Consider the following 26,196-nt stretch of genomic DNA (forward strand, 5'->3'; position numbering starts at 1 on the left):
TCTTTTTTTATATCATGTATCAAACTATACCTAAATATATAATTTTGATATCATTCTTCATGTTCAATATTTAAGTCTATAACTCAGTTGTTGTACAGTTAAAGTAGACTAAATTATTATTTTGTTGCCCCAATAATACAAAATGTGTCCATAAAAATCAATAATATTGCTTGGACAAAATCATTATATTCTGCCAAATTCCTCCCCACTTACGCTCAATTAGTCTTGCCTAACTTTTTCATTTAAATTTAAAACATATATATATATATATATGTTAAATCATAGATCAATTTCAATTTGCCTATTAATTAGCTAACTAATGCCTCAATAAGATTCACTGTATTATGAAATGATGTAATACATTTCCGATATATGTAATTGTAACATGATAATGAAATGATATAAATTGAACACACCTAAATCATAAAAAAAAACTAATTAAATGTCTAATTAGTTTACTATTGGTTGACAATTTGGCAATAATTTTGATTTAAATTATACGATAATGTTTTTATATATCTCCAGAATAATATTCGATTGCCTTATTGTATATAATCACGTGTTAACGTACATATTATTATTACATTTTTCTTCTTTATAGTTTATTTATTTTTAATAAAATTTTAAATATATTAAAAATTTATATTCTATTTAATAATATTTTTAAGGGGGGCGACAATATAATGATTTTACTAATATATTATATTTTTATTAATATATAAATTAATGTAGAGTTGAAATTGAAAAATAACAGAAATGCAAGCAAACCTTACTTGTTTGTAACTTACGATGACAACTGTACCAATCGAGTAATTTATCTCACGCACTTGGAATAATGTTAAAATTCATTTTGTAAGATAAAACTATTTTTTTTAAAAAAGAGTTAATAAATCATAAATAAAAAATAATCATATATTACAAAAAATATTAAATGGAAAAGAGGAGACATAATAACATAATACTTTACCCCGAAAATACAATATATATATATATATATATATATATATATATATTATTCACGTGTATTTTGTCAACACTGGATTTTCAATTTTTTAATATAAAAATATTCCATTGCTTCTTGTCAAATCATATAAATCTGAGGGGTACCAGTATCTCTTCGAGCAACGTGCGTTGGACCGCTGCTTTTTTTCTTTTCAAATTACCTCTGCATAATCCTCCATTTATAAAGAAACTCTATTCTCCCCCTATTTGTCACTGTTAATGGAGTTGGCTCTAAGTTTAGGTGACACCCCAAAGCCCTTCTTTTTTCTTGAAAAATCAGAAGAGGGTGCTGTCGGAGAAGAAGATCAATTAGGGTTCTGCATGGCCGTGGGAAAACTCACCACTTCCGAGGCTGAAAATGGTATAGAAAAAGACGATGATTCCCATGATCCTCCGGTTCAGCTTGATCTGATGCCTTTTTCTCCTGTTCATAAGAGTCAACCTTCTGTAGTACTTTCCAAGTTCCCTGGGCTTACCCAGACCTGTAAACTCTTAGAAAACTTTACTATTTGCTAATCAATCTTATCAGTATGATGTTTAATACAAGTTCTTTTTACAGTTGAAGGTGAACCGAGAAGTGTGTCGGAGGTGAACCGGAGAACCGCCTCGTTAGTGAATGAAAATCCTGAGGATAAGAGGGCAGCTGCCGTTGTTTCATGTTTTCAGATGGATTCTTCGGTATTTAGAAATGGAGGTGGGAAGAGGAACTTCGATTCTTTGATTTCTGCAAATTATAATGAACAATTAGACGACAGTGCCGATGGACGTGGTTCTAGCTCGAGAGGAAGTGGTGAGGAATACGAAAATGGTATTTCAAGAAAGAAACTCAGACTCACCAAAGAACAGTCTTCCTTTCTTGAAGACAGTTTCAAAGAACACAACACACTCAACCCTGTAAGTTTTTATATATATATTCGAGACATTTCAATGAACAACTCCATCAAAAACAGGAAATTGAACAAAAAAAAGGGGGTGGACTATTTCTGTATGGTTTGTTCTCCAGCTTGCAAATTTTATGCTATGGTTTGGTTTTCATCTGCTGAAATGTGTTCGTATCTCACGTGCAAGAAGAAAATAATCTCAATCAACATATATAAATGAAAAGTTGTGCTGACATGGGGTTTTAATTATCTGGTAACAGAGGCAAAAGCTTGCACTGGCAAAGCAGTTGAATCTCCGTCCTCGACAAGTGGAAGTATGGTTCCAGAACAGACGAGCAAGGTGACGCCAAAGATAATTTTTATCATAAATTCATGTTTCAAGACCAGAAGTTTCTTGCTCGATATCTCTTTCAACATATATATACACAAATTTTTTTGGGTAAATATATTAAATAAGATTGTTTTGAATCCATCAGAACGAAATTGAAGCAGACAGAGGTGGATTGTGAGTATTTAAAGAGGTGCTGTGAGAGATTGACTGAAGAGAACGGAAGGTTGCAGAAGGAACTTCAAGAAATAAGAGCTCTCAAAGCTTCACAGCCATTTTACGAGCACCTTCCTGCAACCACTCTAACAATGTGCCCCTCGTGCGAAAGGGTGGCCGCCGCCGCCGCCGCCTCCACCACCACGGTGGCTGCGAGTACAGGGCTTTCTTTAGCGTGCAAACCATCTGATCATGCTACTTCTTGATCCACAGTGAAGGCTACAGAAGAAAATCGTGATTTGTTTTTTGTTTTTTCTTCCCATTTGTATATAAATAACCGGTATTTGGAATATTAATTGTGGGATATATATATATATATATATATATATATATATATATATATAATTACGTGATCTGCATAATATCCCGTGAATTTTGTGGGAGCAGAAGCCCGTAGAAGTGATGAATATTGTTCTTCTTTTAATATTTAATGAAAATACTTTTGATTTTGGTTTCATGATTGTGAAAACAAAATGATGAAAGGTGAATGATGATTTCGTGAAATTTTGTTTCCCGAATCATCAAATATTAATTGTTATAAATGTGATGACAAGTCCAATTTTTTTTTAAGAGATTATTTTATAGCTATACAGTTTCATATATTTATATTAGCTATTTTTCCATAAGAATCGAGCAAACTAATAATTTATATTTATATATTATTAAGTTAAAGGTCGCTGTAGTAAACATTTTTAAATTTTTTTGATATTTTCTTTTGGCCTTATAAAACATTAATATGGATTTGGTGCTCAGAATTATGGAAATTTCCACTTAATACTATTCAAACTTAATAAATAATTCATATATAAAATTCACGCATGATGTAATCTTATAACAAGCATGCATGCCTCATTCAATCAAATCGATATCGTGTTGTGTCTCGAGATAATCAGGCAATGTACTTCATCGATCATGGCGATTTGTATATATATTTATTATTTAATTTAACGAAGCCGCAAATGGTTCAACATCAAGCAATTTAAGGGAATTTATTTATTTAAGTCCATGCCATTTTTTCTTCCTACTCAACTTTTTTTGCATTTTGTTATATTTTTGACAAAGACAGCTGATCATGTCCTCACATTTAGAGACAGAAAAGATTAAGGTTGTCTCTCAAGAGTGGTAAAAGGCCACAAGCGCTAATAAGCGGCACCAAACAGCTTTATATATATATATATATATATATATATATATAAAATGGGAATTAATTTCTTTAGAAAACAATTAGGCTGATCAAGTGTTTAAAAACATTTTTAAACAGAAAAGCGATATATGATACCATTCAAAATTTTTAAGGATGAGTATCGTTGGTCTGCATTTGTGCGTGTGTATACTTTCATGGAATACATAGGGTTTTTTTTATTCTGAATAATATTATAAATATATTGTAATTACTAATTACTAGTATAAAAGTACAAATCAAAATCAAAATCAAAACCATCCCCGCAATTGAAATTGATTTTAAGTTTTTGGTTTTAAAATACATGATTTCAAATATCTAAATATTAAAGTTCTTCTATCTTCTGAGTCTTTTTTAGTCGAGAAGAGATTTTGTTACAATTGGATCTACAACCGAAAAACTTATCCCAAACTTAAGTTTCATAATCTTCAGGCTATGACAAGTTCTTCTCAGTTTCATTATCTAGATATTTCACTAATTCGATTAACAGTAAACCTTGGTTTGTTGACAACAATAGATTAACAACAAAATCGACTCAACTTATATACGAGTAGTCTCCCTAAATCAAAATTATGAGAAAACAGCTTTACACATTTGACGATGAAATGTGAAGCACACACATTCTATTATCTCCAATTCCACTAACAACTTCGTTCTTAATTGATATAAAAGCTAAAACATAATACAGCCCTTGAACCAGTTAATACAACAAATATCTAAAATGATAGAGATTGAAAAAGAATGAAATGCAATTCATTCAAAACATCAATCTTCTCATATAACAATTTTCTTGCAAATGAGGATTCTTACTACCCTTTCATCTCTTGATATGGGCAGGCAGCATTTACGTTGCCATTTCTTTTCAACGGTTACTGATAAAATGAATTCTTTTATTTAACTTAATTCAACATCGGCGGAATGGAAACAGAAAGGAGATGCATTAGGGAAGCTTCATAAAGTCCTTACGTCAAGAAGTTCAAGCAAAAGAACGAATTTCAAATATTGTCAATTCCTGATCGCTTGTGCGTGCTTGTTTAATTTAATCAAATTTTGTGAGGTGGATAGAAAGCTTTATGCTTCATGGATTTGTCAAAACATACAGAATTACAGATAGGCTACGAAATGCATCCAGAAGTTCTACTGTGAGTTCATTTAATCTCTTGTTATCCTATCGTTGACAGATTCCAAATATAACTACATCGTGAATTCTAAGAAGTGCAAGTTGGTCTAAATTATCAAAATTTAATTGCTGATGGAAGCCATCTCTTATAATCTGAAAACCTCAAAATCTTACAAAAACTCCACTCAGGCGGCAACTGTTTCGAGAAACAAGCATCGCAGATTCTCATTATCGACAAAAATCGAGCTGAGAGAGGATCATTTCCGTATCAACTTACATGGCCTAATCACATATATACACAAAAAACATGGAAATGAAAATATATAGTCAAATAGGTATTTATATTAGCATAAAGAACATGCACAAATGCATACATAGTAAGCATGTGCGCACTCGATCCTTACCTGCTTGTTGACTTCAACGCCGATAGCGCGCTTGGTAACGTTCCAGACCCGGCCAGTTCTTCCATGATAGAACTTGTGGGGTATCCCCTTGTGGATGGACCCGTTAACCTTAACATCTACGTAATCCCCGACCTTGTAGATCCGGAGGTAGGTCGAGAGATGGGTGGGACCCTTCTTCCTGAAAGGCGAGCGAACAGATCCCGAGTACGCGCCATCAATCCGTGTCCCGCCGGCATTTTTTTCAGTGTTCTTGCTAACTCGCCCTGTTTCTCTGTGTCAGAAAAGAAGAGAAATGGGTGCTAGTGCTAGGCTTTCTCGATATATTTGGGCCGGTGGGTCCAATAGTTTATTGAATTTGTTTCAAAATATGGGCTTCAATTAAATATTAGGCCTACTAACAAGGAAATAAAACTGATTTTCCGAGGTTCGTGAACAAAATAAAAAAAAAACACAAATAAGAACGAGTTTAATCTAGCTTATATTATAATATTATATTAATTGATGAATAAAAACATCTTAAATTTATCTCCTTGATGTGCATAAATATTATATGAAATTATCCTAATTAAATTATCTACTATCTATTACTAATTACTGTGTATAAATCAAAAAATAAAAAGAGTTGAAATAAATTTATTCGACTGATTTTATAACAAAGAAATGATGCCATATATCATTCTAAAAAATGTGTTATTATATTTTTTATTATTTGTGGACGAAAAATAATTCATGATAAATAATTTAAAAATTATAATATTGAAAATAATAATTTATTGCACGTACGATATGTGTTTTAATTTGTTGAGTTAGTATTATTAGATAACTATGGTGGTCTTGAAGACTTACCCTGCGATAGTTATATTTTATGTAATTTGAGAGGCAATGCAGTGTTGATAAAAACTCCAAGTAAATTCATATTTACGGAAACGTCATCGTATTTTCACCTAAAATCCTTCTGACCACGTAATAATCTTGGAAGAGTTTATTGTGAAGAAGTGAATAATATCTCAATTTGCGTGGCAATTAAGGTTGAAATTTGGTCGGTTCTAGGAATTAATAAACCGCAATATCAGAATTTGCTGCAAATTTAGAGACCTTTAATTTAATTAGATATACCTGTTGGTTCCGATGTTTCAAAAAAATAAGAGACCGAAATCGCAAATAGAAAAATGTCAACTATATGTGAAAGTATATTTATTGTCATCAGGCACTAGCTGCATGCATGTTATATTGTTTGGTGCGGAAAAAACACTATTTTAACCTCTATTGCAAATAATTTTAGTTATTTCTAAGGACTGTTTTAATTCTACAAGTTTAATAGGGAAATAGTGAATTTAATCTTATAAGTTGTAATGTTTTTTCGGTTATCTAACATGTTAAAAGTTGTATTTTAGTTATGTAACGTTTGTTTTTGTTTTCAGTTTTATTTTATTGTTGCGTTGACATTGTGTTAGATATTTTATCTTTTTTGATGCTACGCCAATATTTTACGTTGTACAACCTAAAATAGAAATTTTCAAAAATAGAAATAAAAAACCTTAATAGACTACATGCACAATCCTGCCCTATAAAGCCTTAATGCATTCCATGCATTTATGCTCTTTCACAAAGTTCAAAAAACCTCAATCAATCTCCATTACAATGGCAACCACTTTCGCCGTGAAATTCACTTCCACCGTTATCATGACTTTCTTTCTCTCTGCAACTTTCATTCCTGCTGGAAAGTCCCAAGAATACTTCGCAAGGAAAGTATCCAGACAAGAAATGGGCCTCGGCAGACAAAAACTCAGCCACCTCCACTTCTACTTCCACGACATAGTCAGTGGGCGAAACCCTACCGCCGTGCGTATCGCGGAGGCGGCCGTCACAAACTCCTCCGTCACCAGCTTCGGCGCAGTGGTGATGATGGACGACCCTTTGACTGTTGGCCCAGAAATGAGCTCTAAAATCGTGGGGAGAGCACAAGGGATATACGCGTCGGCGGATTTGAATAACCTCGGGTTTTTGATGGTACTGAACTACGCTTTCACGGAGGGGAAATTCAACGGCAGCACGCTCAGTATATTGGGGAGGAACGCAGTTTTCTCCGGCGTGAGGGAGATGCCGGTGGTGGGCGGCAGCGGTGTATTCCGGTTTGCTCGTGGGTATGCTCAGGCTAGGACTCATACTTTGGACCTGAAAACTGGGGATGCTGTGGTGGAGTACAATGTCCATACTTTCCATTATTGAAGAATTAATTTAAATATATATTTGGCATGTTTCCATTAAATAAAGAGTGTCCTAATATTTATTAACTTAATTATCTTTATGTTGAGGTTGAGATAAACATTTTTTGTGTCATATAAATAATTACAGATCTGTGATCTATATCTATTTACCACCAGATTTATATATATTCAGAAATATTCGATGATGTAAATTTACCATAGACAAAATATTTTTTTCGATACATTATAGTTAAGTCCAAGGCCAAGTTATCTGGCTATCATATAAATTCTTTATGACACATAATATAACATAAACTCTTAAAACGATATTGATTTTGTTTCGAGACTAATTTCGAATCAAATGATGATTAAGAGACACTTTGGTTTCAATTTTTTTCTTTTAAAGATAATGTAAGATGTGATAAAAACGTGCAATAGTCAAATAATATATCATCATTCGTAACAAACGGTTTCCTAACAAGCAAGCTAAGAATGGATACATTTTTCGTTAGAAAAATGGTTTACTTCGATTATCCTTTGCGTGCGCGTGCCTGATTCCAGTGGAACAAGGCCAAGTATGCTGCAGCTTTTGTTTCTCTTTGTATTTTTCTTGGTATATTGATTAATATATTTTTTGAACAACTTTTAGTTTATTATCCCACTTTCTTTCTATTATGATAAATAATTATACGGTTGGCAATTAGCAAGGAGTAAGTTAACCCAAAGGAAGTTTAGATACACTGACTTTTCAAGTTCTTCGTATATCGCGCGTATTATAAATGGTAAAGGTGCTTCCAATTAATTAAGAAAGGGTTCCCTTAATTTAACAATTTTATTTACCTCTCAGGCTCTCACTCAATTTTCTTTGCATTTTCGCTGTCAAATGCCCATTTTAAATATATTCATTCTAAATATTTGGCATGTCTCAGTACTCAAATCATTTCGACATGCCAAATATATATATATATATATATATATATATATGTGTGTGTGTGTGTGTGTGTGTGTGGAATGATGGGTTTGTCCTGTATAAAAAAAATAAAGTTGGTTGGATGAATTTATATTAAGTTATACTTTGTAAAGTGTAATATTGACTAGTTATCCGACTCTTTTTCGCGCACATATGCAAGAGAGGTGCAAATCAAGGCAAAAATTGTCCACCTTTTTTTGCTATTTATTTCATTTTCCGTTCGAGACCTTCCACATGCCCTGACCATACCTTCTGATGAGACCTTTGATTTGTGTCTATTGGTGCTTCGGCTGGCAGAATTTTGGCCTTTCGAATGTTACGTTCATCATGTGACTGTATGCAAGAATCTCATGTACTTATAAATAGAGGTGTTCATAGTCCTCAAAACACACAACAACAGATCATTCATTGCATTCTTCTCATTTAATTATGCTATCTCATTTTTCTGGGATAAGTTAAGGTATTTTTCCTTTCATTGTGTGTAATACCTCTGTGATAGGTTACTGCAAATTTAGCCATTGTAAATTAACTGTACTTGTTTCTGATTACGGTTTGGTTCTCAGTTTTCATTTTATTTTATTTACTCACGATTGATATTATTTTATGTGTAACTTAATCGTTCTGCATAATAGTCCACATATTCTTTCGTGTTTGTATTTTGTCTGACAAATACCAGCTATTTGGATAGAAGTTGTATAACTAATTATACATACATGGACGAATCAAGTAATTAGATTTGGGTTGACCTTGAACTTATTGCGAAAAATTATATATTAAAAATAATAATTTTGGATTAGACAAAAATATTGATTAAAGTAAGAATGTTAAAAAAAAAATCATTTTATTTACAAAAATACCAAAATCTCTTTTGGAGAATAAAAATTAACATGAGACCAACTTCTAAATTTGAATCAAATTAAGCAAAAAAGGAGCAAAATTTGGGACTAAGAAACTCCAAAAACCTTTTTAAAAAAAAAAAATGAAAAGTGCAGAATCAATTTTATTTAGAGGTTGCTATACTCCTTGTTTACACAGAATTTAATTACAATTAAACAACTAAGAATACAAAATCAAATAAGTTAGTAGTTGCAAGATTTTACTTTAAGTACTTCCAAACTTCTATCTAATAAAATGCTAGAAAATTGTATGTAAAAAAACAAGAATATTGAGAATTTTTGGATTTGGGATTTTTTTATTTTGACTTAAAATTTGGGAAGGAAGAGGAATCTAGGGTAAAGGGTAAAATAATATATTTATATAAAAAATTAAAATATAATTTTTTTAGTAGCTCCAACTCCGTCTCTGCATTCATTCATAAAAGTTGTAAAACCTTGATCAGAAGTATTTCAAAACCTTGATCTCCATTACAATGTCCTCCACTTCGGCTGTAAAATTCACATCCACCATTGTCATCACTTTCTTTCTCTCTGCAACGTTCATCCCTTCTGGAAAGTCCCAAGAATACTTCGCAAGAAAAATATCCAGACAAGAAATCGGCCTCGGCAGACAAAAACTCAGCCATCTCCACTTCTACTTCCACGACATAGTCAGTGGCCCCAACCCCACCGCCGTGCGTGTCGCGGAGGCTGCCGTCACAAACTCCTCCGTCACCAACTTCGGCTTCGTGGTGATGATGGACGACCCTTTGACTATTGGCCCAGAAATGAGCTCGAAAATCGTGGGGAGAGCACAAGGGATATACGCGTCGGCGGATTTGAATAACTTCGGGCTTTTGATGGTACTGAACTACTATTTCACGGAAGGGGAATTCAATGGCAGCACGCTAAGTATATTGGGGAGGAACGCGGTTTTCTCCGGCTTGAGAGAGATGCCGGTGGTGGGCGGCAGCGGTGTGTTCCGGTTTGCTCGCGGGTATGCTCAGGCAAGGACTCAAACGTTCGACCTTAAAACCGGGGATACTGTGGTTGAGTACAATGTCTCCGTCTTCCATTATTGATGAATTAATTAATCGAATATTTGGCTTACTCTTCTTTACATGTTTTTTTTTTTAACTTAACGATGGGTTTAGTTTGTTTCAAAGGCAAATGCGAACACAATTCTCTGCCAATCGGGAGAGTTTCATGTCATAAAATCACGTTTGTTTTAATATAGATTCGAAGTCACGTTTCTCTCTTCTCGAGAAAAGTTTATGTCACTCTATTGTAAGAGTGCAAGTTTTGGCAATAAGAGAATTAATATCTTTTCATGTTTCCAACACCAAATTATCAGGCTTTACAAACCCCTAAGACGAACACAAATGATTTATTTCGAGACAACTTTGGAATCAAAATAAGTGATAAGGTGAAATCTTGGTTCCACGTTTTCTAGAATGTAAAGAGTTTAAAACATACTGAAGATTGAATTTTACATAGATGGACAGTTCAGTTCAATTATTTCTTTTTTGGTCATCCACTCTCACCTAACGTTGATTTTAGCCAAGGATTGGAGTTAGTTGAAGATTAGGTATACTTGCCTTTCTGTTTCGTGGGTTGGGGGATTTGAATTAAGGTGAAGATTGATAATATTTTTATATTGTGTGAATATTGATTGAGAGATGTTTTCTTGATTAGTGTTTAGGGATTATATATTTCAAATCCTTTCAAAGTGTAAATGAAATATCATTGGAGAAAAAATGTAAGATTCGAAACACCTTATTATTTTTCTTTGTCCAAAAATACACAATACAAAAATAGATTGTGGATTTGGAAATCATTAATCTCGAACCCACGTTTTCAAATATACCATCGTTTAATGATGCATGGTTTTAAACGATTCTTAGAAAAATGTTTAGGTATCTACAAAATTTGTTTTTTTTTTCTATTACCATGAAACTCATATTCAGTGTCTTTCGGTGTACTAAGTAAACCACCGAGCTAATGTAATAACGTGCAACTAACCACATAAATTGCACCGGCCAAATCCTGTAAAACAAACTTGTTCGAAAAATTGTTGGTAAAGAAAATCTAAATCATGACAATTGATCAAACAATCACAAATTTCATCATCAGAACATCTTTCCAAGACACAAATTTTGTTATTTTCATCAACTCTGTTTACTCATAAACTAGGTAGAAGGATGATGTTTTCTTCAAATATATATTATTACCTTAATGGATATTATTTCTTATGAAATAACCTTTTAAACATACTCTTGGTATTTGTACAGATAAAGTTTTTTGAGTAGGTCTCTTGTGAGACGGTCTCACGAATCTGTATTTGAGAGACGGGTCAATCCTACCGATATTCACAATAAAAAGTAATATTTTTTCATGGATGACTCAAATAAGAACCGTCTCACAAAATACGATCCGTGAGACCGTCTCACACAAGTTTTTTTGCAAAGCTGTTTTCAGTAGTTGATTTCTTCCATTATTTAATTAATATGTGCAATTGTTTTCTAATTTCTTTAAAAATCTGAATGCGGTTCGTCATCCCAGTCAGGTTCTCATTTAATACAAACAAATTATCAATTATATGCCAAGCGTGTTTCTAAATAATCACAAGGATGTTTGTCATAAAAATCATTTTAGCAATTCTTAATTTGATAGCTTCATAAGATACAAATAATTTTTCCCTTATCAAACAAGTGAATGAAAAATCTAATGCCTTGGAATTTAGAGATTTTACAGGCAAATGATTTTTTCTGCTACGCAAAATCTATCGTAACCATAAATTAGGTATAAAAAAAATAGTGTCACATTTTCATAAATAACAGAAGCTTAATGATGATTAAGGATTGTTATCCGAGAACTGAAAACGTAAAATTTAAATTTCAGAAAAAATCTTGCACATGAACAGAAAATAGACAACTGTTGGTCATCGACTAAGGTGCGGTCGGCGGCGGCGGAAGCTCTCGCATGGTTGGTATTCACACCTATCAGCATTAACAACTCCGCATCCAAACACGAACCCCTTTTATAGGATGCAATTTCAGAAAACACGACAATTGAAATGGCAGCAGTATCACTACGCATTCACATGAGAAAAGCCAACTTGTCGATCAATGTCAGCGTGCTTAACCGCAATTCTATCATGAAAATCTCTGGTAAATCCCAAAAGGATAACCGTCTCATGATTTTAAAAAATTAAAAAGTATGCTTCGCAATCATCTCAAAAAACGGATATCGACTTCTCTTCTGTCTCTTCCCATTCAGAAAGAAGATGAGCTCCACAATCCTCCGATTCTCATGAAAACAAAAACTATATTGTACTCTTTCTGCAAACATAAATAATAGAGATGAAGGTTTGCGAGTGGTTAATCCCATGCACTGGTCACGCCCGGACCTCCTCCTCCGTAACTGCCAAAACCACCACTGCCGCCTCCTCCATAGTAGTTAGAGCCACTCCCAGACCGATTAAAAGAGGACTCTCTTCTAAAATCACGACCACCAAAACGCCCACCACCACGCCTACTTTTACCCCCATACAGGGGTCGACTTGCAAACCGAGTCAACCAATCCGGCACTTCTTGATTTGCTTCGTGCATCAAATCAGCCAATGCCTTAGACAACGACGTGTTATTTTCGTTGAAGAAGGCAGTTGCCAATCCCGTCTTCCCAGCACGACCCGTACGTCCTATCCGATGGACATAATCATCTATGTCATTTGGGAGATCGAAGTTGATTACATGAGCAACATGTGGAATATCAAGACCACGAGCAGCCACATCTGTTGCAACTAATATTGGCGTGTTCCCACTCTTGAAGGATCTGAGTGCTAGCTCCCTTTCCTGGAGCCAGACATCAAACATCAAATTATAATAATAATAAGAATAGTAATAATTATTATTATTATTACTATAAAATGATAAATAAGCCAGAAACAGAAATGACAGAACATCCAATTGTTTAGAGAATTACTCCCACGTGGCTGCTAGCTTAAATATCATGGGCAAATCGTCACAGCATTCAACTTTCTTCATAAATCATGATGGGTCAATAAATACAGATGCAAACCCTAATCAGCAAAGATCATAATAACCCCTCTTGAAATATATCCACATTCCGATAATTTTATAGTATTTTAACACACATTTCTCCTTACAAAACAGGCATAAAAATAAAAGCATGTATCTTATTCAACATGCATGAAAAAGGTGAAATTTTTCATTATGATTTTTTTATAATTCATTATTTTAATTTCAAATATTATTTGCAATAAATGAGGACAAATATTCTATATCATGACAGGGAACCACGTAAAATTGTCGGCTGTGTTTACCAATCACCTGTTGTGTTCTATCTCCATGAATTGTAGTGGCAGGAAAACCATTGGCACACAGCCAATGTTCCAATGAATCAGCTCCTTTCTTCGTTTCCACAAATACTAAAGTAAGAGCTTGCTGCAAGAATAAGCAAACTAATTAAACCAAACACGCCCTTGAAGTAAACAGAATAATGATGAATTCAGTAAAGTGGAAGTTTGAAATAACGACAACGCAAAGAAATGAATAATCTCAACCCCATGTTAGTAGAAGTGCGAGGAACTCTAGTGCAAGGTGAGGCATGCGATGAATTGGCTTGAGGCACCTTAAAGGAAAATATACTAGAATCCAATCTACTCTAAATATCTAAAAATACAACTATCGTATATAATCCAGTGTGTACCTCACAAATACCTCACAAACAATTAAAAAATGAAACAAATACTCATCAGTCTGTAAGCAAAATGTTATTGACCACTATCTTGCATTTTGTCTAGGATTTGTTACCCTACATTTAGTATTCGCTTCAAAAGCACCTTGAGTTTTTTAAACCCACCATTAGGGCTTTATGCTAAAGGAGCGCCGATTGTTCTATATTGACGGGTTACACGTTAGATTGTACCTAGGCACAAAGGCCAATCATCGGTGAAACTAGAACCTAGGAGAATGCCTCATAAACTTCTAATAACTGTGATCGCTCCAATTAACATATCGTATAAAATATTTGTTACTAAACGTGCAATAGAAAAATTAAAAAATAAAAAACATTTCAAAACAAAACTAAACAAGTCTTAAGATAGCATAATTTCTGTAGTTAGGAATGCAAAACCTTCTGCAAAATATGCAATATGGGAATGCACAATATGCTGGTTCCACCAGAAGAGCGGAAGTAAACTAAAAGAGTATCAGCATATACAATTCTGAAACAATCATTCGTAAATAAGAACAAGAAGATGGGCATAGTTTTAACAACAAAGCAAGTTGAAAGATCGAAATAATCCAACAAAAGCCAATTTCTGTATATTTACCACAATATATAATTACCTTTCCTTGAACTCCGTTCGCCCTCTGACCATGAATAAGATCCATCAAATGGCTTCTCTTGTCATTATCATGAACAAATTCAACTCTTTGAACAATCAAATCTGTACTTGAACCAACCCTTCCAACTGCCAAAAATATGTAATTTGAAAGGAAGTCGGATGCCAGTCTCTGCAGGCCAACAGTAGAGTTCAAAGGATGAATATTGGTATAAATCTTCACAAGGACAACATCATCATCTACTCTATAAGACTATTTCTTACAAAATACGGAGAACAAAAGAAGAAAATATGTTCTTTAAAGAATTGTTTATCCCAGTATCAACAATCAAGAACTTAGATTTGTTTCATGTTTCTAGATTCCAAATTCTCTCTCACTATCCTATTCCAAAAAACCATCAATCGCCGATTAAAAATTTAAAGAATAGAGGCAACGGATAGCTCAATGCCAATTGCCAGGTATAAGGAATGGAATCAAGGACACAAAGGATAAATCAGTATTTCAGTCACCAACCACCACAACCAACAAGAACCGTATTCATTATTCACTGACACGAAATTAAATTACTTGCCACTTTTTAATAGGAGATTTCAGCAAGATGAAATTTTCTAATAACTTCATGGACAATGCAAGAAGTTGATCACAGCTAGCAAAGACAAAATAAAAATGGAAACATAATCCAATGAATACCTGGATCTCTTTTGGAAAGGTGGCACTAAATAGCATTGTCTGTCTTTCACCACGAGGAGGCATATCCATTTGCTCTACAATTTTTCTGATTTGCGGCTCAAAACCCATATCAAGCATTCTGTCTGCCTCATCAAGAGCCAAATATTTTATCATCTGTAATGAAACTTTTGCTCTCTCAAGCAAATCAAACAATCTTCCAGGTGTTGCCACCAGAATTTCAACTCCTCTCTCAAGTTCACGCAGCTGCGCAAAAAATCAATATATCATAATTCATTTATATGAGGTATTGTAAAAACTTACACATATTTACTACGAAATTTTTTTATTTACATTATTATTGAATATTTTGTTTAATGTAGTATTTTAGTAAAATCCACTTCATATATGTGAATTCAACAATGTATGCCTAATGGGCCTTACTTCGATAATCCCCTGAGCCTCAGGCTCCACAAGGCCCATGCTCCTTACGCCTTAAATGACTATGGTCATACATGGCTATTATCAACATTTCTAATTTTGCTTGTTTAACAGTAATAATTATTTTAATATCGTTTAACGTTTTGTTGTTATTACCGCTAAAAATTATCTTTTCCAGACTGAAAAATACTGTTAAAACCAGAGAGAAGTGGAGATAAAATTTAATTATATAATATCATTTTCCGTAAACAAAATATACATGGAATGAAACATAAAATAAAGGAGGAGAAGTGGTATGCAACAATTAATGCCTTCATGGGCGAAATGGAGAAAAAGGACATCCATAACCTGTTGATTTATTGGCGCTCCTCCATATACCACAACTACTCTGACGCCAGTTTGGTAGGAAAACTTTCTAGCTTCTTCATGTATCTTAAGCAAAAGATGCAAAATATCAATACATATTCCATCTCAAAATGTGAAGACATCAGTTGCACAAACGTATAAAATACGATGAAATTGATGCTCATTAAATAAATGGCCTACCTGCATTGAGAGTTCTCTAGTTGGTGAGAGAATAAGTGCAAGTGGAAAAACAGTGCGGACACCACGCGGTCTCATTGGAGACTGTCCCCTCATAATTCCACCGATGATTGGGAAGCAAAAAGCAGCAGTCTTTCCTGATCCGGTTTGAGCACAGGCCATCAAATCTCGTCCTGCCAGTGAAATCGGTATAGCATGTCGCTGCACTGGGGTTGGTTTCACATACTTACACCTTCGAATATTCAAATTGAGAGCATCACCTAAATCTATCTCCGCAAATGTATTTACGGGTGGTGGTACATCTTCACCGCTTGTCTCCACAGGAATATCCTCGTATGCATCAAAGTTAATACCACTATTCTCCAGTTCAACAAATGCACGTTCAGTGTCTGCATCCAGATCTTCATTACCAAAAGGGTTGACCTCTCGGTCCCTGTTACCCCGGCCACTACCTCCACGGCTTCCATAATTATATCCCTGAAGTCCGTAATCAGATCCAGAGCCAGCCTGTCGTGATCCACTTGTTGATCCACTATACCCGGACCTGTCATTACCCGATGATGCACCACCACTCAGGGATGAAGCAGGAGGTTTGTTCCTGAGATGTGGTGGGACATATGCAGGCTTAGTGGGAGCCGATGTGGGTCCATTGCCTCCACTGGTCCCAGCATCATCAGAAAATCCAGAAGCTGCATTCTCAACGGCATCTGCCCATGAAGTTCTCATTTTTCAACAACCTCTTGACCACAGACAAATTAGAGTAAAACTATCCCAAAAATTTCTGACTAGTATCGTTGTTTCCTTGTTATGTTACACCCCAATACCCTGATTAAAGAATAGTTTTGAAATATATATATATCAATAAACAAACCATAGCAAATGCATCATCAAACTGATAAATCAATCCTGATTCGTCACACAAAAAATCTGTGAGCAAGTAAATACAACAGTGCCCTGATTATAGAACATTTCTTGGAAAAAAATATCAAAATTTGACACGAACCAACGTGAATTGCATCATCAAACTGATAAATCAATCTTGATTCGTCACTAACAATGAAAGGGAAGAAAAATTTGGGAGTGGGAGAGTAAAAGCAAAAACTGGGAAAACAAGCTGGGATGCTCAACACAGAAAGAAACAGAAATGCAACGACAAAAAAAAAACATTCGCACAAACACAGATTACGTACAAACAGGAAGATCCGCCTCAAAACTCAACTCTTAAACTTCAATACAGTTTAACAATGCGAGCGCATATATTTATACAGATACACACAAACAAATTACACAGACACGTTGCGAGATAAATCCAAATACGTGCAACTGCGTGTTCATCTATCGGTACAAATCTACGAGCCGATAAACCTTGTACCTGAGATAAATCAGCACAAGCTTTTCGGCAATAGCATATTTTGGAAGACAGAAGGTGTAGAGAAAATTTTAGAAACCCTAGCTTTACGGCGCAGAGAAAAAATGGAAGGAGAAAATATAGGGACGAGAGAATCGGGTCATGAAATAGAGAATATAGCAACTAAATATTAGATTAAATTCGATCGTAATATTGTATTAGTAAAAAAACGTGTCACCGACAACCAAAAAAAAATCTATTTAATTAATTTAGACTCTCTCTATTTATTTAAATTTAAATATATATATATATATTTTTATATATATACTTGTGAAGTTTATTTATAATAATAATAAAGATTTTTTGTAATAACTAGGTTTTGTTTTCTCACATTATTAAATTCTGACTCACCTAATACAAATATAATAGAGGAAATTATAATAAATGAACTTATTATGTATTTTGCTTTTAAAAGTAGTAATCTTCTGTGTATCGAAATACAAACGAGTATGCTGTATTTAAAATAAAAAAACACACACACACATTGCAAGGTTTTAAAAATTATATTGCAATTATTCATGTAAATTAAACCGATTAAAATGGTTTTTATATATATAATGTTAAATAGCAGTCCCGAAAACACGACTCCGTCACATCCAAATGGGCCTTATTGCTTTTTTTAAAAAAAATAAATATCCAAAGTTTGGGCTTCTGTTTTCATGATTCATCAACTCTCCACATTTTCATGCATACAACCCAAAAACTCCAAATCCCCGACCAGCCCATATATACTTCTTCTATTCCTTTTAGTACTTGATAATAATCATATACGTAATTGAGTTTTTTATTTGGGGAAACTGTACAATATAAATTGGAATTTTTGATAAATATATTCTATAAATGAAGAAATTGCAATCCGGACCGACCCGCAAAACATATAATAGGAGCATATAATATTTATGTTATAGTTTGTGACTCACATATGTATGTTATCTAACGTTAAGTCGGTTTTCATATTGTAAAATATTTTATATTATCTAAAGTAGTGTTTGAAAGAGTTTATTTTAAATATTTCACAACTCATACAATATTCCAACATTTTATTGTCTAGAAAATCGAATTAAAATAAAATCTTATAAACACTACCTAAAACTCTTAATCATAAAGATTTTTACTAGTTAATCAACTAGCATAATGTATAAAATCATAAACATTAATCGATTCATGTGTGATACTTGTCGAACAAGTGAAAGTTTGGAGGAAAAAAAATTGAGGTTGCATTTATGGTTTATACTCAGCACTACTACATCTTGTATTATTTGCTTTTGTTATTTTCATCGACTCTTACTTTTAACTTTTGTTAATCTTTGTCAATTCACTCATACTCATCATCATAATGATACTCAACACTACTACATTTCTGTCCTTTTTGTTTTTGTTATCTTCGTCGACTCTTGCTTTTAACTTTTGTTAATCTTTATAGATCCGCTTCATACTCATCATCGCCGACCGAAATACCAAAAAATCATTTAGCTCACCAGACAGTCTTAAGATATTTTCGATTGCATCAACATCCTCAAATTATCACTAAAATTATTAACCAGGCATCACGACAAATCATTCGAATAAATAAATAAAGTAAAGTAATAAAAATACTTAAAAAGAATTATTGTTTTCAAATAAATCCAATAATAACCAATGGCAAGAACATTAATAATTAAGTATGGTCTATGGATAAGGAGAAGGAGAATAAATGAGAGCACCCCGATTAGAAAATATATCTCGTCGAACTTATCTATTTATCCTACGTGGCCTCCAAAAATTTGTCCATCTATTTCAAAAGGGTAATTCAAAAATAGGTCCCCATTCAAACCCCACCCCCCCCCCCCCCCCCCCCCCCCCCTCCGGCCGTTATCCTCTTTCATAAAACAGACAACAACAAAAATATTATTATATCAAGCCAATCAATGATCCATGTATCGAGCTGTCCATCATAATCTAAATTTTATTCTTTTGACATTGCTAAACTCACCAAATAGAACGATGAATGATAACAATAAATCGAAATGTACTGATCAAACATGGAACATTGTTCATATTAATAGGTTTTACGAGATGATGAATAGTATAAAGATTAATTGAAAAATAATGATAATATAATTATTGTTATTATAAAACTCGAGGATCGTCGTTCATAATGTGTTAAGCACACATTCGATACAGTTTATTTTATGTAATATATACATCGGTAATTCATTATCTATATTAGTGAACTGACGCACGCTTGTACGATATTTTTTTATAATTCATTTTGTTTATATTTAAATGAGGATCAAAATGTAATTATAAGAAATAGAGAGTAGCTACACTGTAATTTTGATATATGAATTGAAAATATAAATAGAAAAAGAAATGAATAAAAAAATCCAAGTAAGAATTGAACTTACAATTTCATGCCTAAGAAACAAAGACTTTATCCGATGTACTACATGTTACTTGCATTAAATTTTTAACACTTTATTAATATATATAACTAGTAAAACAGACTACGATATCAAAAGTTAGTTACTATAAAAATCTCAAAATCAATAATATAATATAGATTATTTGTCAATATCTCCCGGCAACGATGGCAAACAAGGTTAAGATCATAACATTTATTGATATTTATTGTTTTATTTTTAATTGATATGTATTGTAATATTATATTCATACAGCCCAAGGCTCTCTAAGCCCCCTTCCTCCTTCAATCGTTTCTCATCCGATGCGGGCCCATCCGAGATATAGTATCTCTTGAACATGCAGAAAGTTTATCACCTTTGGACGATAGGGGAATAATTATTGAGCACCGTTTAATTCGTGATATGAGACAAATAGTGCCGATATAAGTAATATTTTTTAATAATAAAATATATAAAAATGATATTTAATATAATGTTTGATTTGATTGATTAATTTGATTAAATTTGAGATAATGTGATATTACTATTTTGTAGTTTTGAAAATATTGATAAAATATTTATAATATTATTTATTACATGTAATATTGTAATTTCAATTCAATGATTTGATTGATATGGGATAAATGATTTGATTGGTGTAAGATAAATGATTGGTACATGAATAAATAATATGGTGCACCAAACATAAGATTAGATTGGATAAAAATGTGGATAGATAATATAGCGAACCAAACGGTAACTTAGTGTAATTTTTTATGTGGAATTGCGTATTTTCCTTTCAAAAGCATAGATCCACGACATTGACTCGTTGGATGTGATAAGCTACGTCTAAAATGTGGATGTGATCTCAACGATAATCATATTTGTGCCCATATGAATATCCAAAAGATCAAATCTCATATGTATAAACTATTTCGAATTATATTTATTTTTGTTTTCATAAAACAAAGGTGCTTTTTTAAAAAAATAATATTAAATATTGCAAGCTTCTACTATATAATAAATCACAAAACTTATATAAGATCGTTTCGCGTAATAATTTTATGAGATCATTTCAATTCATAAAAATATATAGTTTTTAAGTCAATAATATTATTGTTTAACGGATAATAGATCTGAGTTGACTAGCAATATTGTAATAAATATTCACTACATTATTCACGAATTACCTCTTATCCAAAATCTTGGCCCCGCCACATGCATTAGCTTTACCTTCTCCTTCTCCCCAGAAGATGCTTATTCTAGTCATTTCTGTCCATTTTTTAAAATCATATTTCTGTCCATTTCTTGATTATACATTTTATCAATTTTTCAGCCTTTGATTACCAATTTAATTAACTTTAAAAAATAAAAAGAAAAAAAAAAGTCCATTCATGCACACGTATTCCATTCTATCGTCTCTGTTTTTTTCTTTGGCTTTTTAATTTTTAAAAATATTTGTGACATATCTTAAAATTTTAAATAATAACAATAATTTCCATTATCCTAATCCTAATTTTAGAAATGGTATAATTATTATTATTATTTATTACTCATATTAAGAGTGTGGTTAATAGATTTGGTTTTTTTTCCTTTTTTATATATTATTTTGTCAAATATCTCAATTACGATGCGTTTGATTGGGATAAGGTGAGTTTATGAATTTTTAACTCACCTAATCCTATGTTTGGTAGGATTTTTATTTAGCCAAGTCAATCTCTCCTATGAATGATTAGGTTATATTAACTGAGATAAAATAATCACTACGCACCCCTTAGAATTATTTATCCTACTCTTAGTGGGGTGTATTCAATTTAGAGATTTAATGACTTTCAATGACTTTTTATAAATGATAGATTTCCATGGATTTGGTAAATTTTTATTAACTTTTGTAGAATCTCACAGATTTGTAAACAGAATTTCATGGACTTTTGTAGATTTTTTGCAAGATTTTGATAGATATTTGTAGACTTTTGTAGATTTTTTGTAAAAAAAATTACAATTCAATTTGACAAAATCAAAATTTCAATATATATTATTTCTTTGAACTAGTACTTATTTAACATAAATAACATCTTCACTTTGAAATAAATTTACTTATTTAAAAAGTAAATATATTTAATATATGAAAAAAATCACAATTCAATTTAACAAATAAATATATTATTTCAACTGCTATTCAAAATAATTGTACTGCTTTCTCAATTATAACTAATTTTGCCGAAAGCTATTCTTTTCCTTATGAAATTTGTATTTAAAACTAACAAAACATTAGTTGAACACCCCTATATTAGATGTATGTAAGTATTTTATGAAAAGAACTGTAACATATGAATTGCCATAACAGATACCAACGACCAGAAAGCTTCTCAGGTGTTCTTTCAAATGGCGCCATCTTTTTTTCTCTCAGAATCGTGGAAAATCCATCAACTCACCATGATTTGAATATATAGAAATCATAATATATTTTTTTATCAAATCAATAACGATTCAAGAAAAGATTCATACCTTTGAAATTTGGAGAAACCCTCGATTTGTCTTTAGATAGGAGAAAACACCGTCTTTTGAGTGAGAAAGAGAGATATATTGGTGAGAATGAGAAAATGCCGTCTTTTTATTCTATTAAAACTTTACCAAAATCTCTAGGGTGAGTAGAAGACAATTTTTGAGTTTTTATAGTTGTACCTAGAGTTTTAAGGTTTGTACATAGAGAATTATATTAGAATCATTGTAAATCTATGGAAATATTGGATACCTATATATTTTTATAGATTTTTAAAAATTCAAGTTTGAATACCACTATACTTTTCACGACTCTAAAAAAATCTAATTTGGATACCACAAAACTTTTATAGAGTTTATAAAAGCCTATGTTCAATACTTCTAGACTTTTAAACTCTACAAAAGTCAATAAAAGTAATTAAATTTCCAAGGTTGAATACACCCCCCTTAATTCATCATATTTTTCCAATTTTACTCTTATCCTAAATCCAAACTCACCACCACTTCCCTCCACCGACCGCTCACCAACCGCCGACGAACCACCCTGCCGCCGGCCGACCACCCCCTCTTTTTGCCGGCCGAACACCACCGTCGCAAACGTGGAATGGCAATTTTGTCGATTCATCAAAAGATTATTAATTATCTCATTCTTAACAATCATACAAACATAATATTATTTTATCATTATCTACTTCAATCATTTTTTTTTATAATTTCTCTCTTAATCATTTCATAATTTTATCATTCAATCAAACGTAGCCTTACAGTATGACTCTTTATTAATTTTTAAAACTATAATATTATCATTGTTTGAATATAAATTAAATTAATTTTTAAAAATTCTAAAAGCATGTAATGTGTGGTGGGATACACTAGTTATAAGAATAAGTTTTTCGTGAAATGATTTTATTATTTTTTTTGTCAGATGTGTTCATTCTAATCATATTTACAATAAAAAATAATATTATAATATAAAAAATAAAATTTTTTGACAACATAAATAAAATATAAATATCATAAAATTGATCGAGTTTTGTGCGTCACAAAGCAGGAACCTTTATTCAATGTCGAACTTAAATTATTGAGTGTCGAGAGTTGTAGCATGTTGTATCAATAATTTGATTGCTTCACTTTTATGAAAACCACGTCACATCACAGTGTAAAAATTTGACAAAGTCGTCTCGTATATTTATCTTCATCGTCACCCACTTGTGATTTATAAATTTTTTTATTAAAAAATTTACAAAAAAGAAAAACTTTACACATCGTCATCAATCAATTAATTCTCTAATTTGTGACGGAATGAACTTGAAATCCAAACACTTTTAAAAATCCTAATTTGTGACAGAATGAACTTGAAATCCAAATACTTTTAAAAAATTAAATAAAATTTAAATTAAAACATTGTTTCCGCTCTTTACAAATTATTTTTGAAATTTGATTAATGTAATTATTGTTTTTTTAACGTATTAAAAATAGAGTAATGTATTTTATTCAACATATTGCTTTGACTATGAGAATATTCTATTTGATATTTTGATCACGTTAGTGATAGGGAGAAAATTGATGTACTTACATCATCGCTATCAGAAATAAGGCTCTGTTTGATTTTTATAACATATATGAATCAAATTTGACAAACCAAATTAATTTTATATATCGGGCTTGATATATTTCTTCGTTTCTATAAATAAAATAAAATAAAATATTGAATATCTAGTTGCAATTCAACTGACTGAAAATAGATTATGATAGTGTTCAAAAGACTTTATTTTAGTAAAATCCGTGTAGAAGCTGAGAAATAGTTAAAATAAGTTATTGCAAATACTTAGGCTCCGTTTGGTACGTGTGATAAGATAAGTAAATGATTAGTAATTAGAGTGCTTAAAAAATGAGATATATGGATTAATAGTATGGTGGGATAAATAACATGATGTTTGGTATTATTTTAAAATGATAGATTAATTTTGTAAATTTTATTGCAATGACCAAAATGCCCCAAGTATTAATTAAATATATAGTATTAAAATAATTGGATAGATAATTAAATATTTATAATTATAATTTAAATATATTTATTTCTAAATATACATTTACTTTAATAATTAAAATAGCAATAATATTTTGAATGTTAATGTTAAATAAAGTTTAGTAATAATTACAATATTATAGTTTTTAAAATAATTATAAATATTCTTAAAATAATTTAATAGATAATTAAATATTTATAATTATAATTTATATTTATTAAAATTAATTTAAATATATTTATTAAAATTATATTTGAAAATATTACGGTGCTCATTAAACAAAATAAATTAGAATTTAATAAATATTTATTTTCATAAAAGAATTAATTAACAAGATTAGAAATTTATAAAAATTAAATTTAAGATAGATTTGAATTACAATTTATTTTCTTTAAAATGATTGAAAATAATAAAAATATAAGAAATTAATTTATAAAAAATTATAATAAAAATTTAAATATTATATTAATTATTAAATTTTCACTAATTTTAATTTTCATATTATATTGAAGAAGACAATTCAATGGTATTATGGTCAATATACAATTTTATCATTATTACTATTCAAGAATTATACATTATCACACCTTTGATTAGGGATATTTAATCACACAAATATCATAAATAGTGAGGGTTTTCAATCATAATCAAGGGTCTTCATGCTAAATTAAAAATGAACCAAATATGAGATAATGAATGATTACTTAATAATCATTCCTTTATCATGGCTATCAAACATAGCCATCAAGGTATTTTCATCGATATTTGTCAGTCCAACTGAAAAATAATTCTATCATCCTTAAAATTGATAATGTTAGTAAATAAATAGTCCAATCCTCCTTAAATAAAAGTTTGTGTCGTATGTTCGGGGACAAATGGGGAGAAATCGAAATGTTTATGCAATGAATTTGACATAACTCGAGTATGTATATTAGTATGGGCTAAACGATATTTTAAAAGGTTGAATATCTATATGGAAAAGAAAATATATCCAATGTTTTTTTATATCAAATATAATTTTTTTGGCGGTTATATAAAATATAATTAAAATAATATAAAATGTGGAGTATTTCGCGGGGGAAATATGGTCATGGGAAAATTTGGACAAAAAGCGTAGACCAGGTATTGAGGTCGCCTTGTCTTACAAGAATTGGTTAAATACCCCAATTAATGCCTGATATTTTACGTGTGGAGTCGAAAATCAAATAGAATAAAATCTATAATTGTTATAGTCAAATATTAGTTAATATTAAATTTGTTAAAAGTAAAAATTTATGGCAAAAAATAAAAATCTCAAACTCACAAAATATATTAAACTACACACTTTTATAAATTTTTCTCCACTCGATTGTGTTTTTCTTCACAAATTAAGATATATATTTATAAAATTTCTTTGAAAATAATCCAAATATAAATATATCATTATATACATCATCACACACCAATTTTCAATATTTACAACTCTTATTTTCAACCCTCAATCTTTTATTTTCAACACTCCCCTTGTGATGATGATCATGATACATTGATTGTCTTCATTACGTGTTTTTATATTGTCTCGTTAAAAACCTTACTAGAAAAACACATTGAGATAAAAACCTTAGTAAGGTAAAAAGAGTGCAGTCAGGTAAACTCTCCCTCATGTTAACACAAACGATTCTTCACAAATTTCG

The 26,196-nt window shown here is 31.5% G+C and overlaps 4 protein-coding genes across 4 annotated transcripts; 3 read left to right on the forward strand and 1 right to left on the reverse strand.

Annotated features, from left to right (window-relative positions):
• Positions 1-1,125: 1,125 nt before the first annotated feature.
• LOC142552096 (homeobox-leucine zipper protein HAT14-like) lies at positions 1,126-2,733 on the forward strand. Its single transcript, XM_075661720.1, has 4 exons — positions 1,126-1,486; positions 1,562-1,896; positions 2,144-2,223; positions 2,360-2,733. Exons 1-4 carry the CDS (start codon positions 1,222-1,224, stop codon positions 2,631-2,633), a joined length of 954 nt encoding a protein of 317 aa, XP_075517835.1. The 5' UTR covers positions 1,126-1,221; the 3' UTR covers positions 2,634-2,733.
• Positions 2,734-6,712: 3,979 nt separating this feature from the next.
• Positions 6,713-7,438, forward strand: LOC142552098 (dirigent protein 22-like). The gene has a single exon (XM_075661721.1). The coding sequence runs from the start codon at positions 6,719-6,721 to the stop codon at positions 7,358-7,360; it is 642 nt and encodes a 213-aa protein (XP_075517836.1). The 5' UTR covers positions 6,713-6,718; the 3' UTR covers positions 7,361-7,438.
• Positions 7,439-9,597: 2,159 nt separating this feature from the next.
• On the forward strand, positions 9,598-10,303 carry LOC142551021 (dirigent protein 22-like). The gene has a single exon (XM_075660070.1). The coding sequence runs from the start codon at positions 9,678-9,680 to the stop codon at positions 10,263-10,265; it is 588 nt and encodes a 195-aa protein (XP_075516185.1). The 5' UTR covers positions 9,598-9,677; the 3' UTR covers positions 10,266-10,303.
• Positions 10,304-12,110: 1,807 nt separating this feature from the next.
• On the reverse strand, positions 12,111-17,732 carry LOC142552099 (DEAD-box ATP-dependent RNA helicase 52-like). Its single transcript, XM_075661722.1, has 7 exons — positions 17,575-17,732; positions 16,206-17,027; positions 16,008-16,091; positions 15,243-15,485; positions 14,556-14,723; positions 13,536-13,649; positions 12,111-13,037 (listed from the first exon to the last, which is right to left on the reverse strand). Exons 2-7 carry the CDS (start codon positions 16,926-16,928, stop codon positions 12,564-12,566), a joined length of 1,806 nt encoding a protein of 601 aa, XP_075517837.1. The 5' UTR covers positions 16,929-17,027; positions 17,575-17,732; the 3' UTR covers positions 12,111-12,563.
• Positions 17,733-26,196: the final 8,464 nt, after the last annotated feature.

This window comes from Primulina tabacum, chromosome 7 (genome assembly GCF_025594145.1).
Source record: "Primulina tabacum isolate GXHZ01 chromosome 7, ASM2559414v2, whole genome shotgun sequence".
NCBI classification, from domain to species: domain Eukaryota; kingdom Viridiplantae; phylum Streptophyta; class Magnoliopsida; order Lamiales; family Gesneriaceae; genus Primulina; species Primulina tabacum.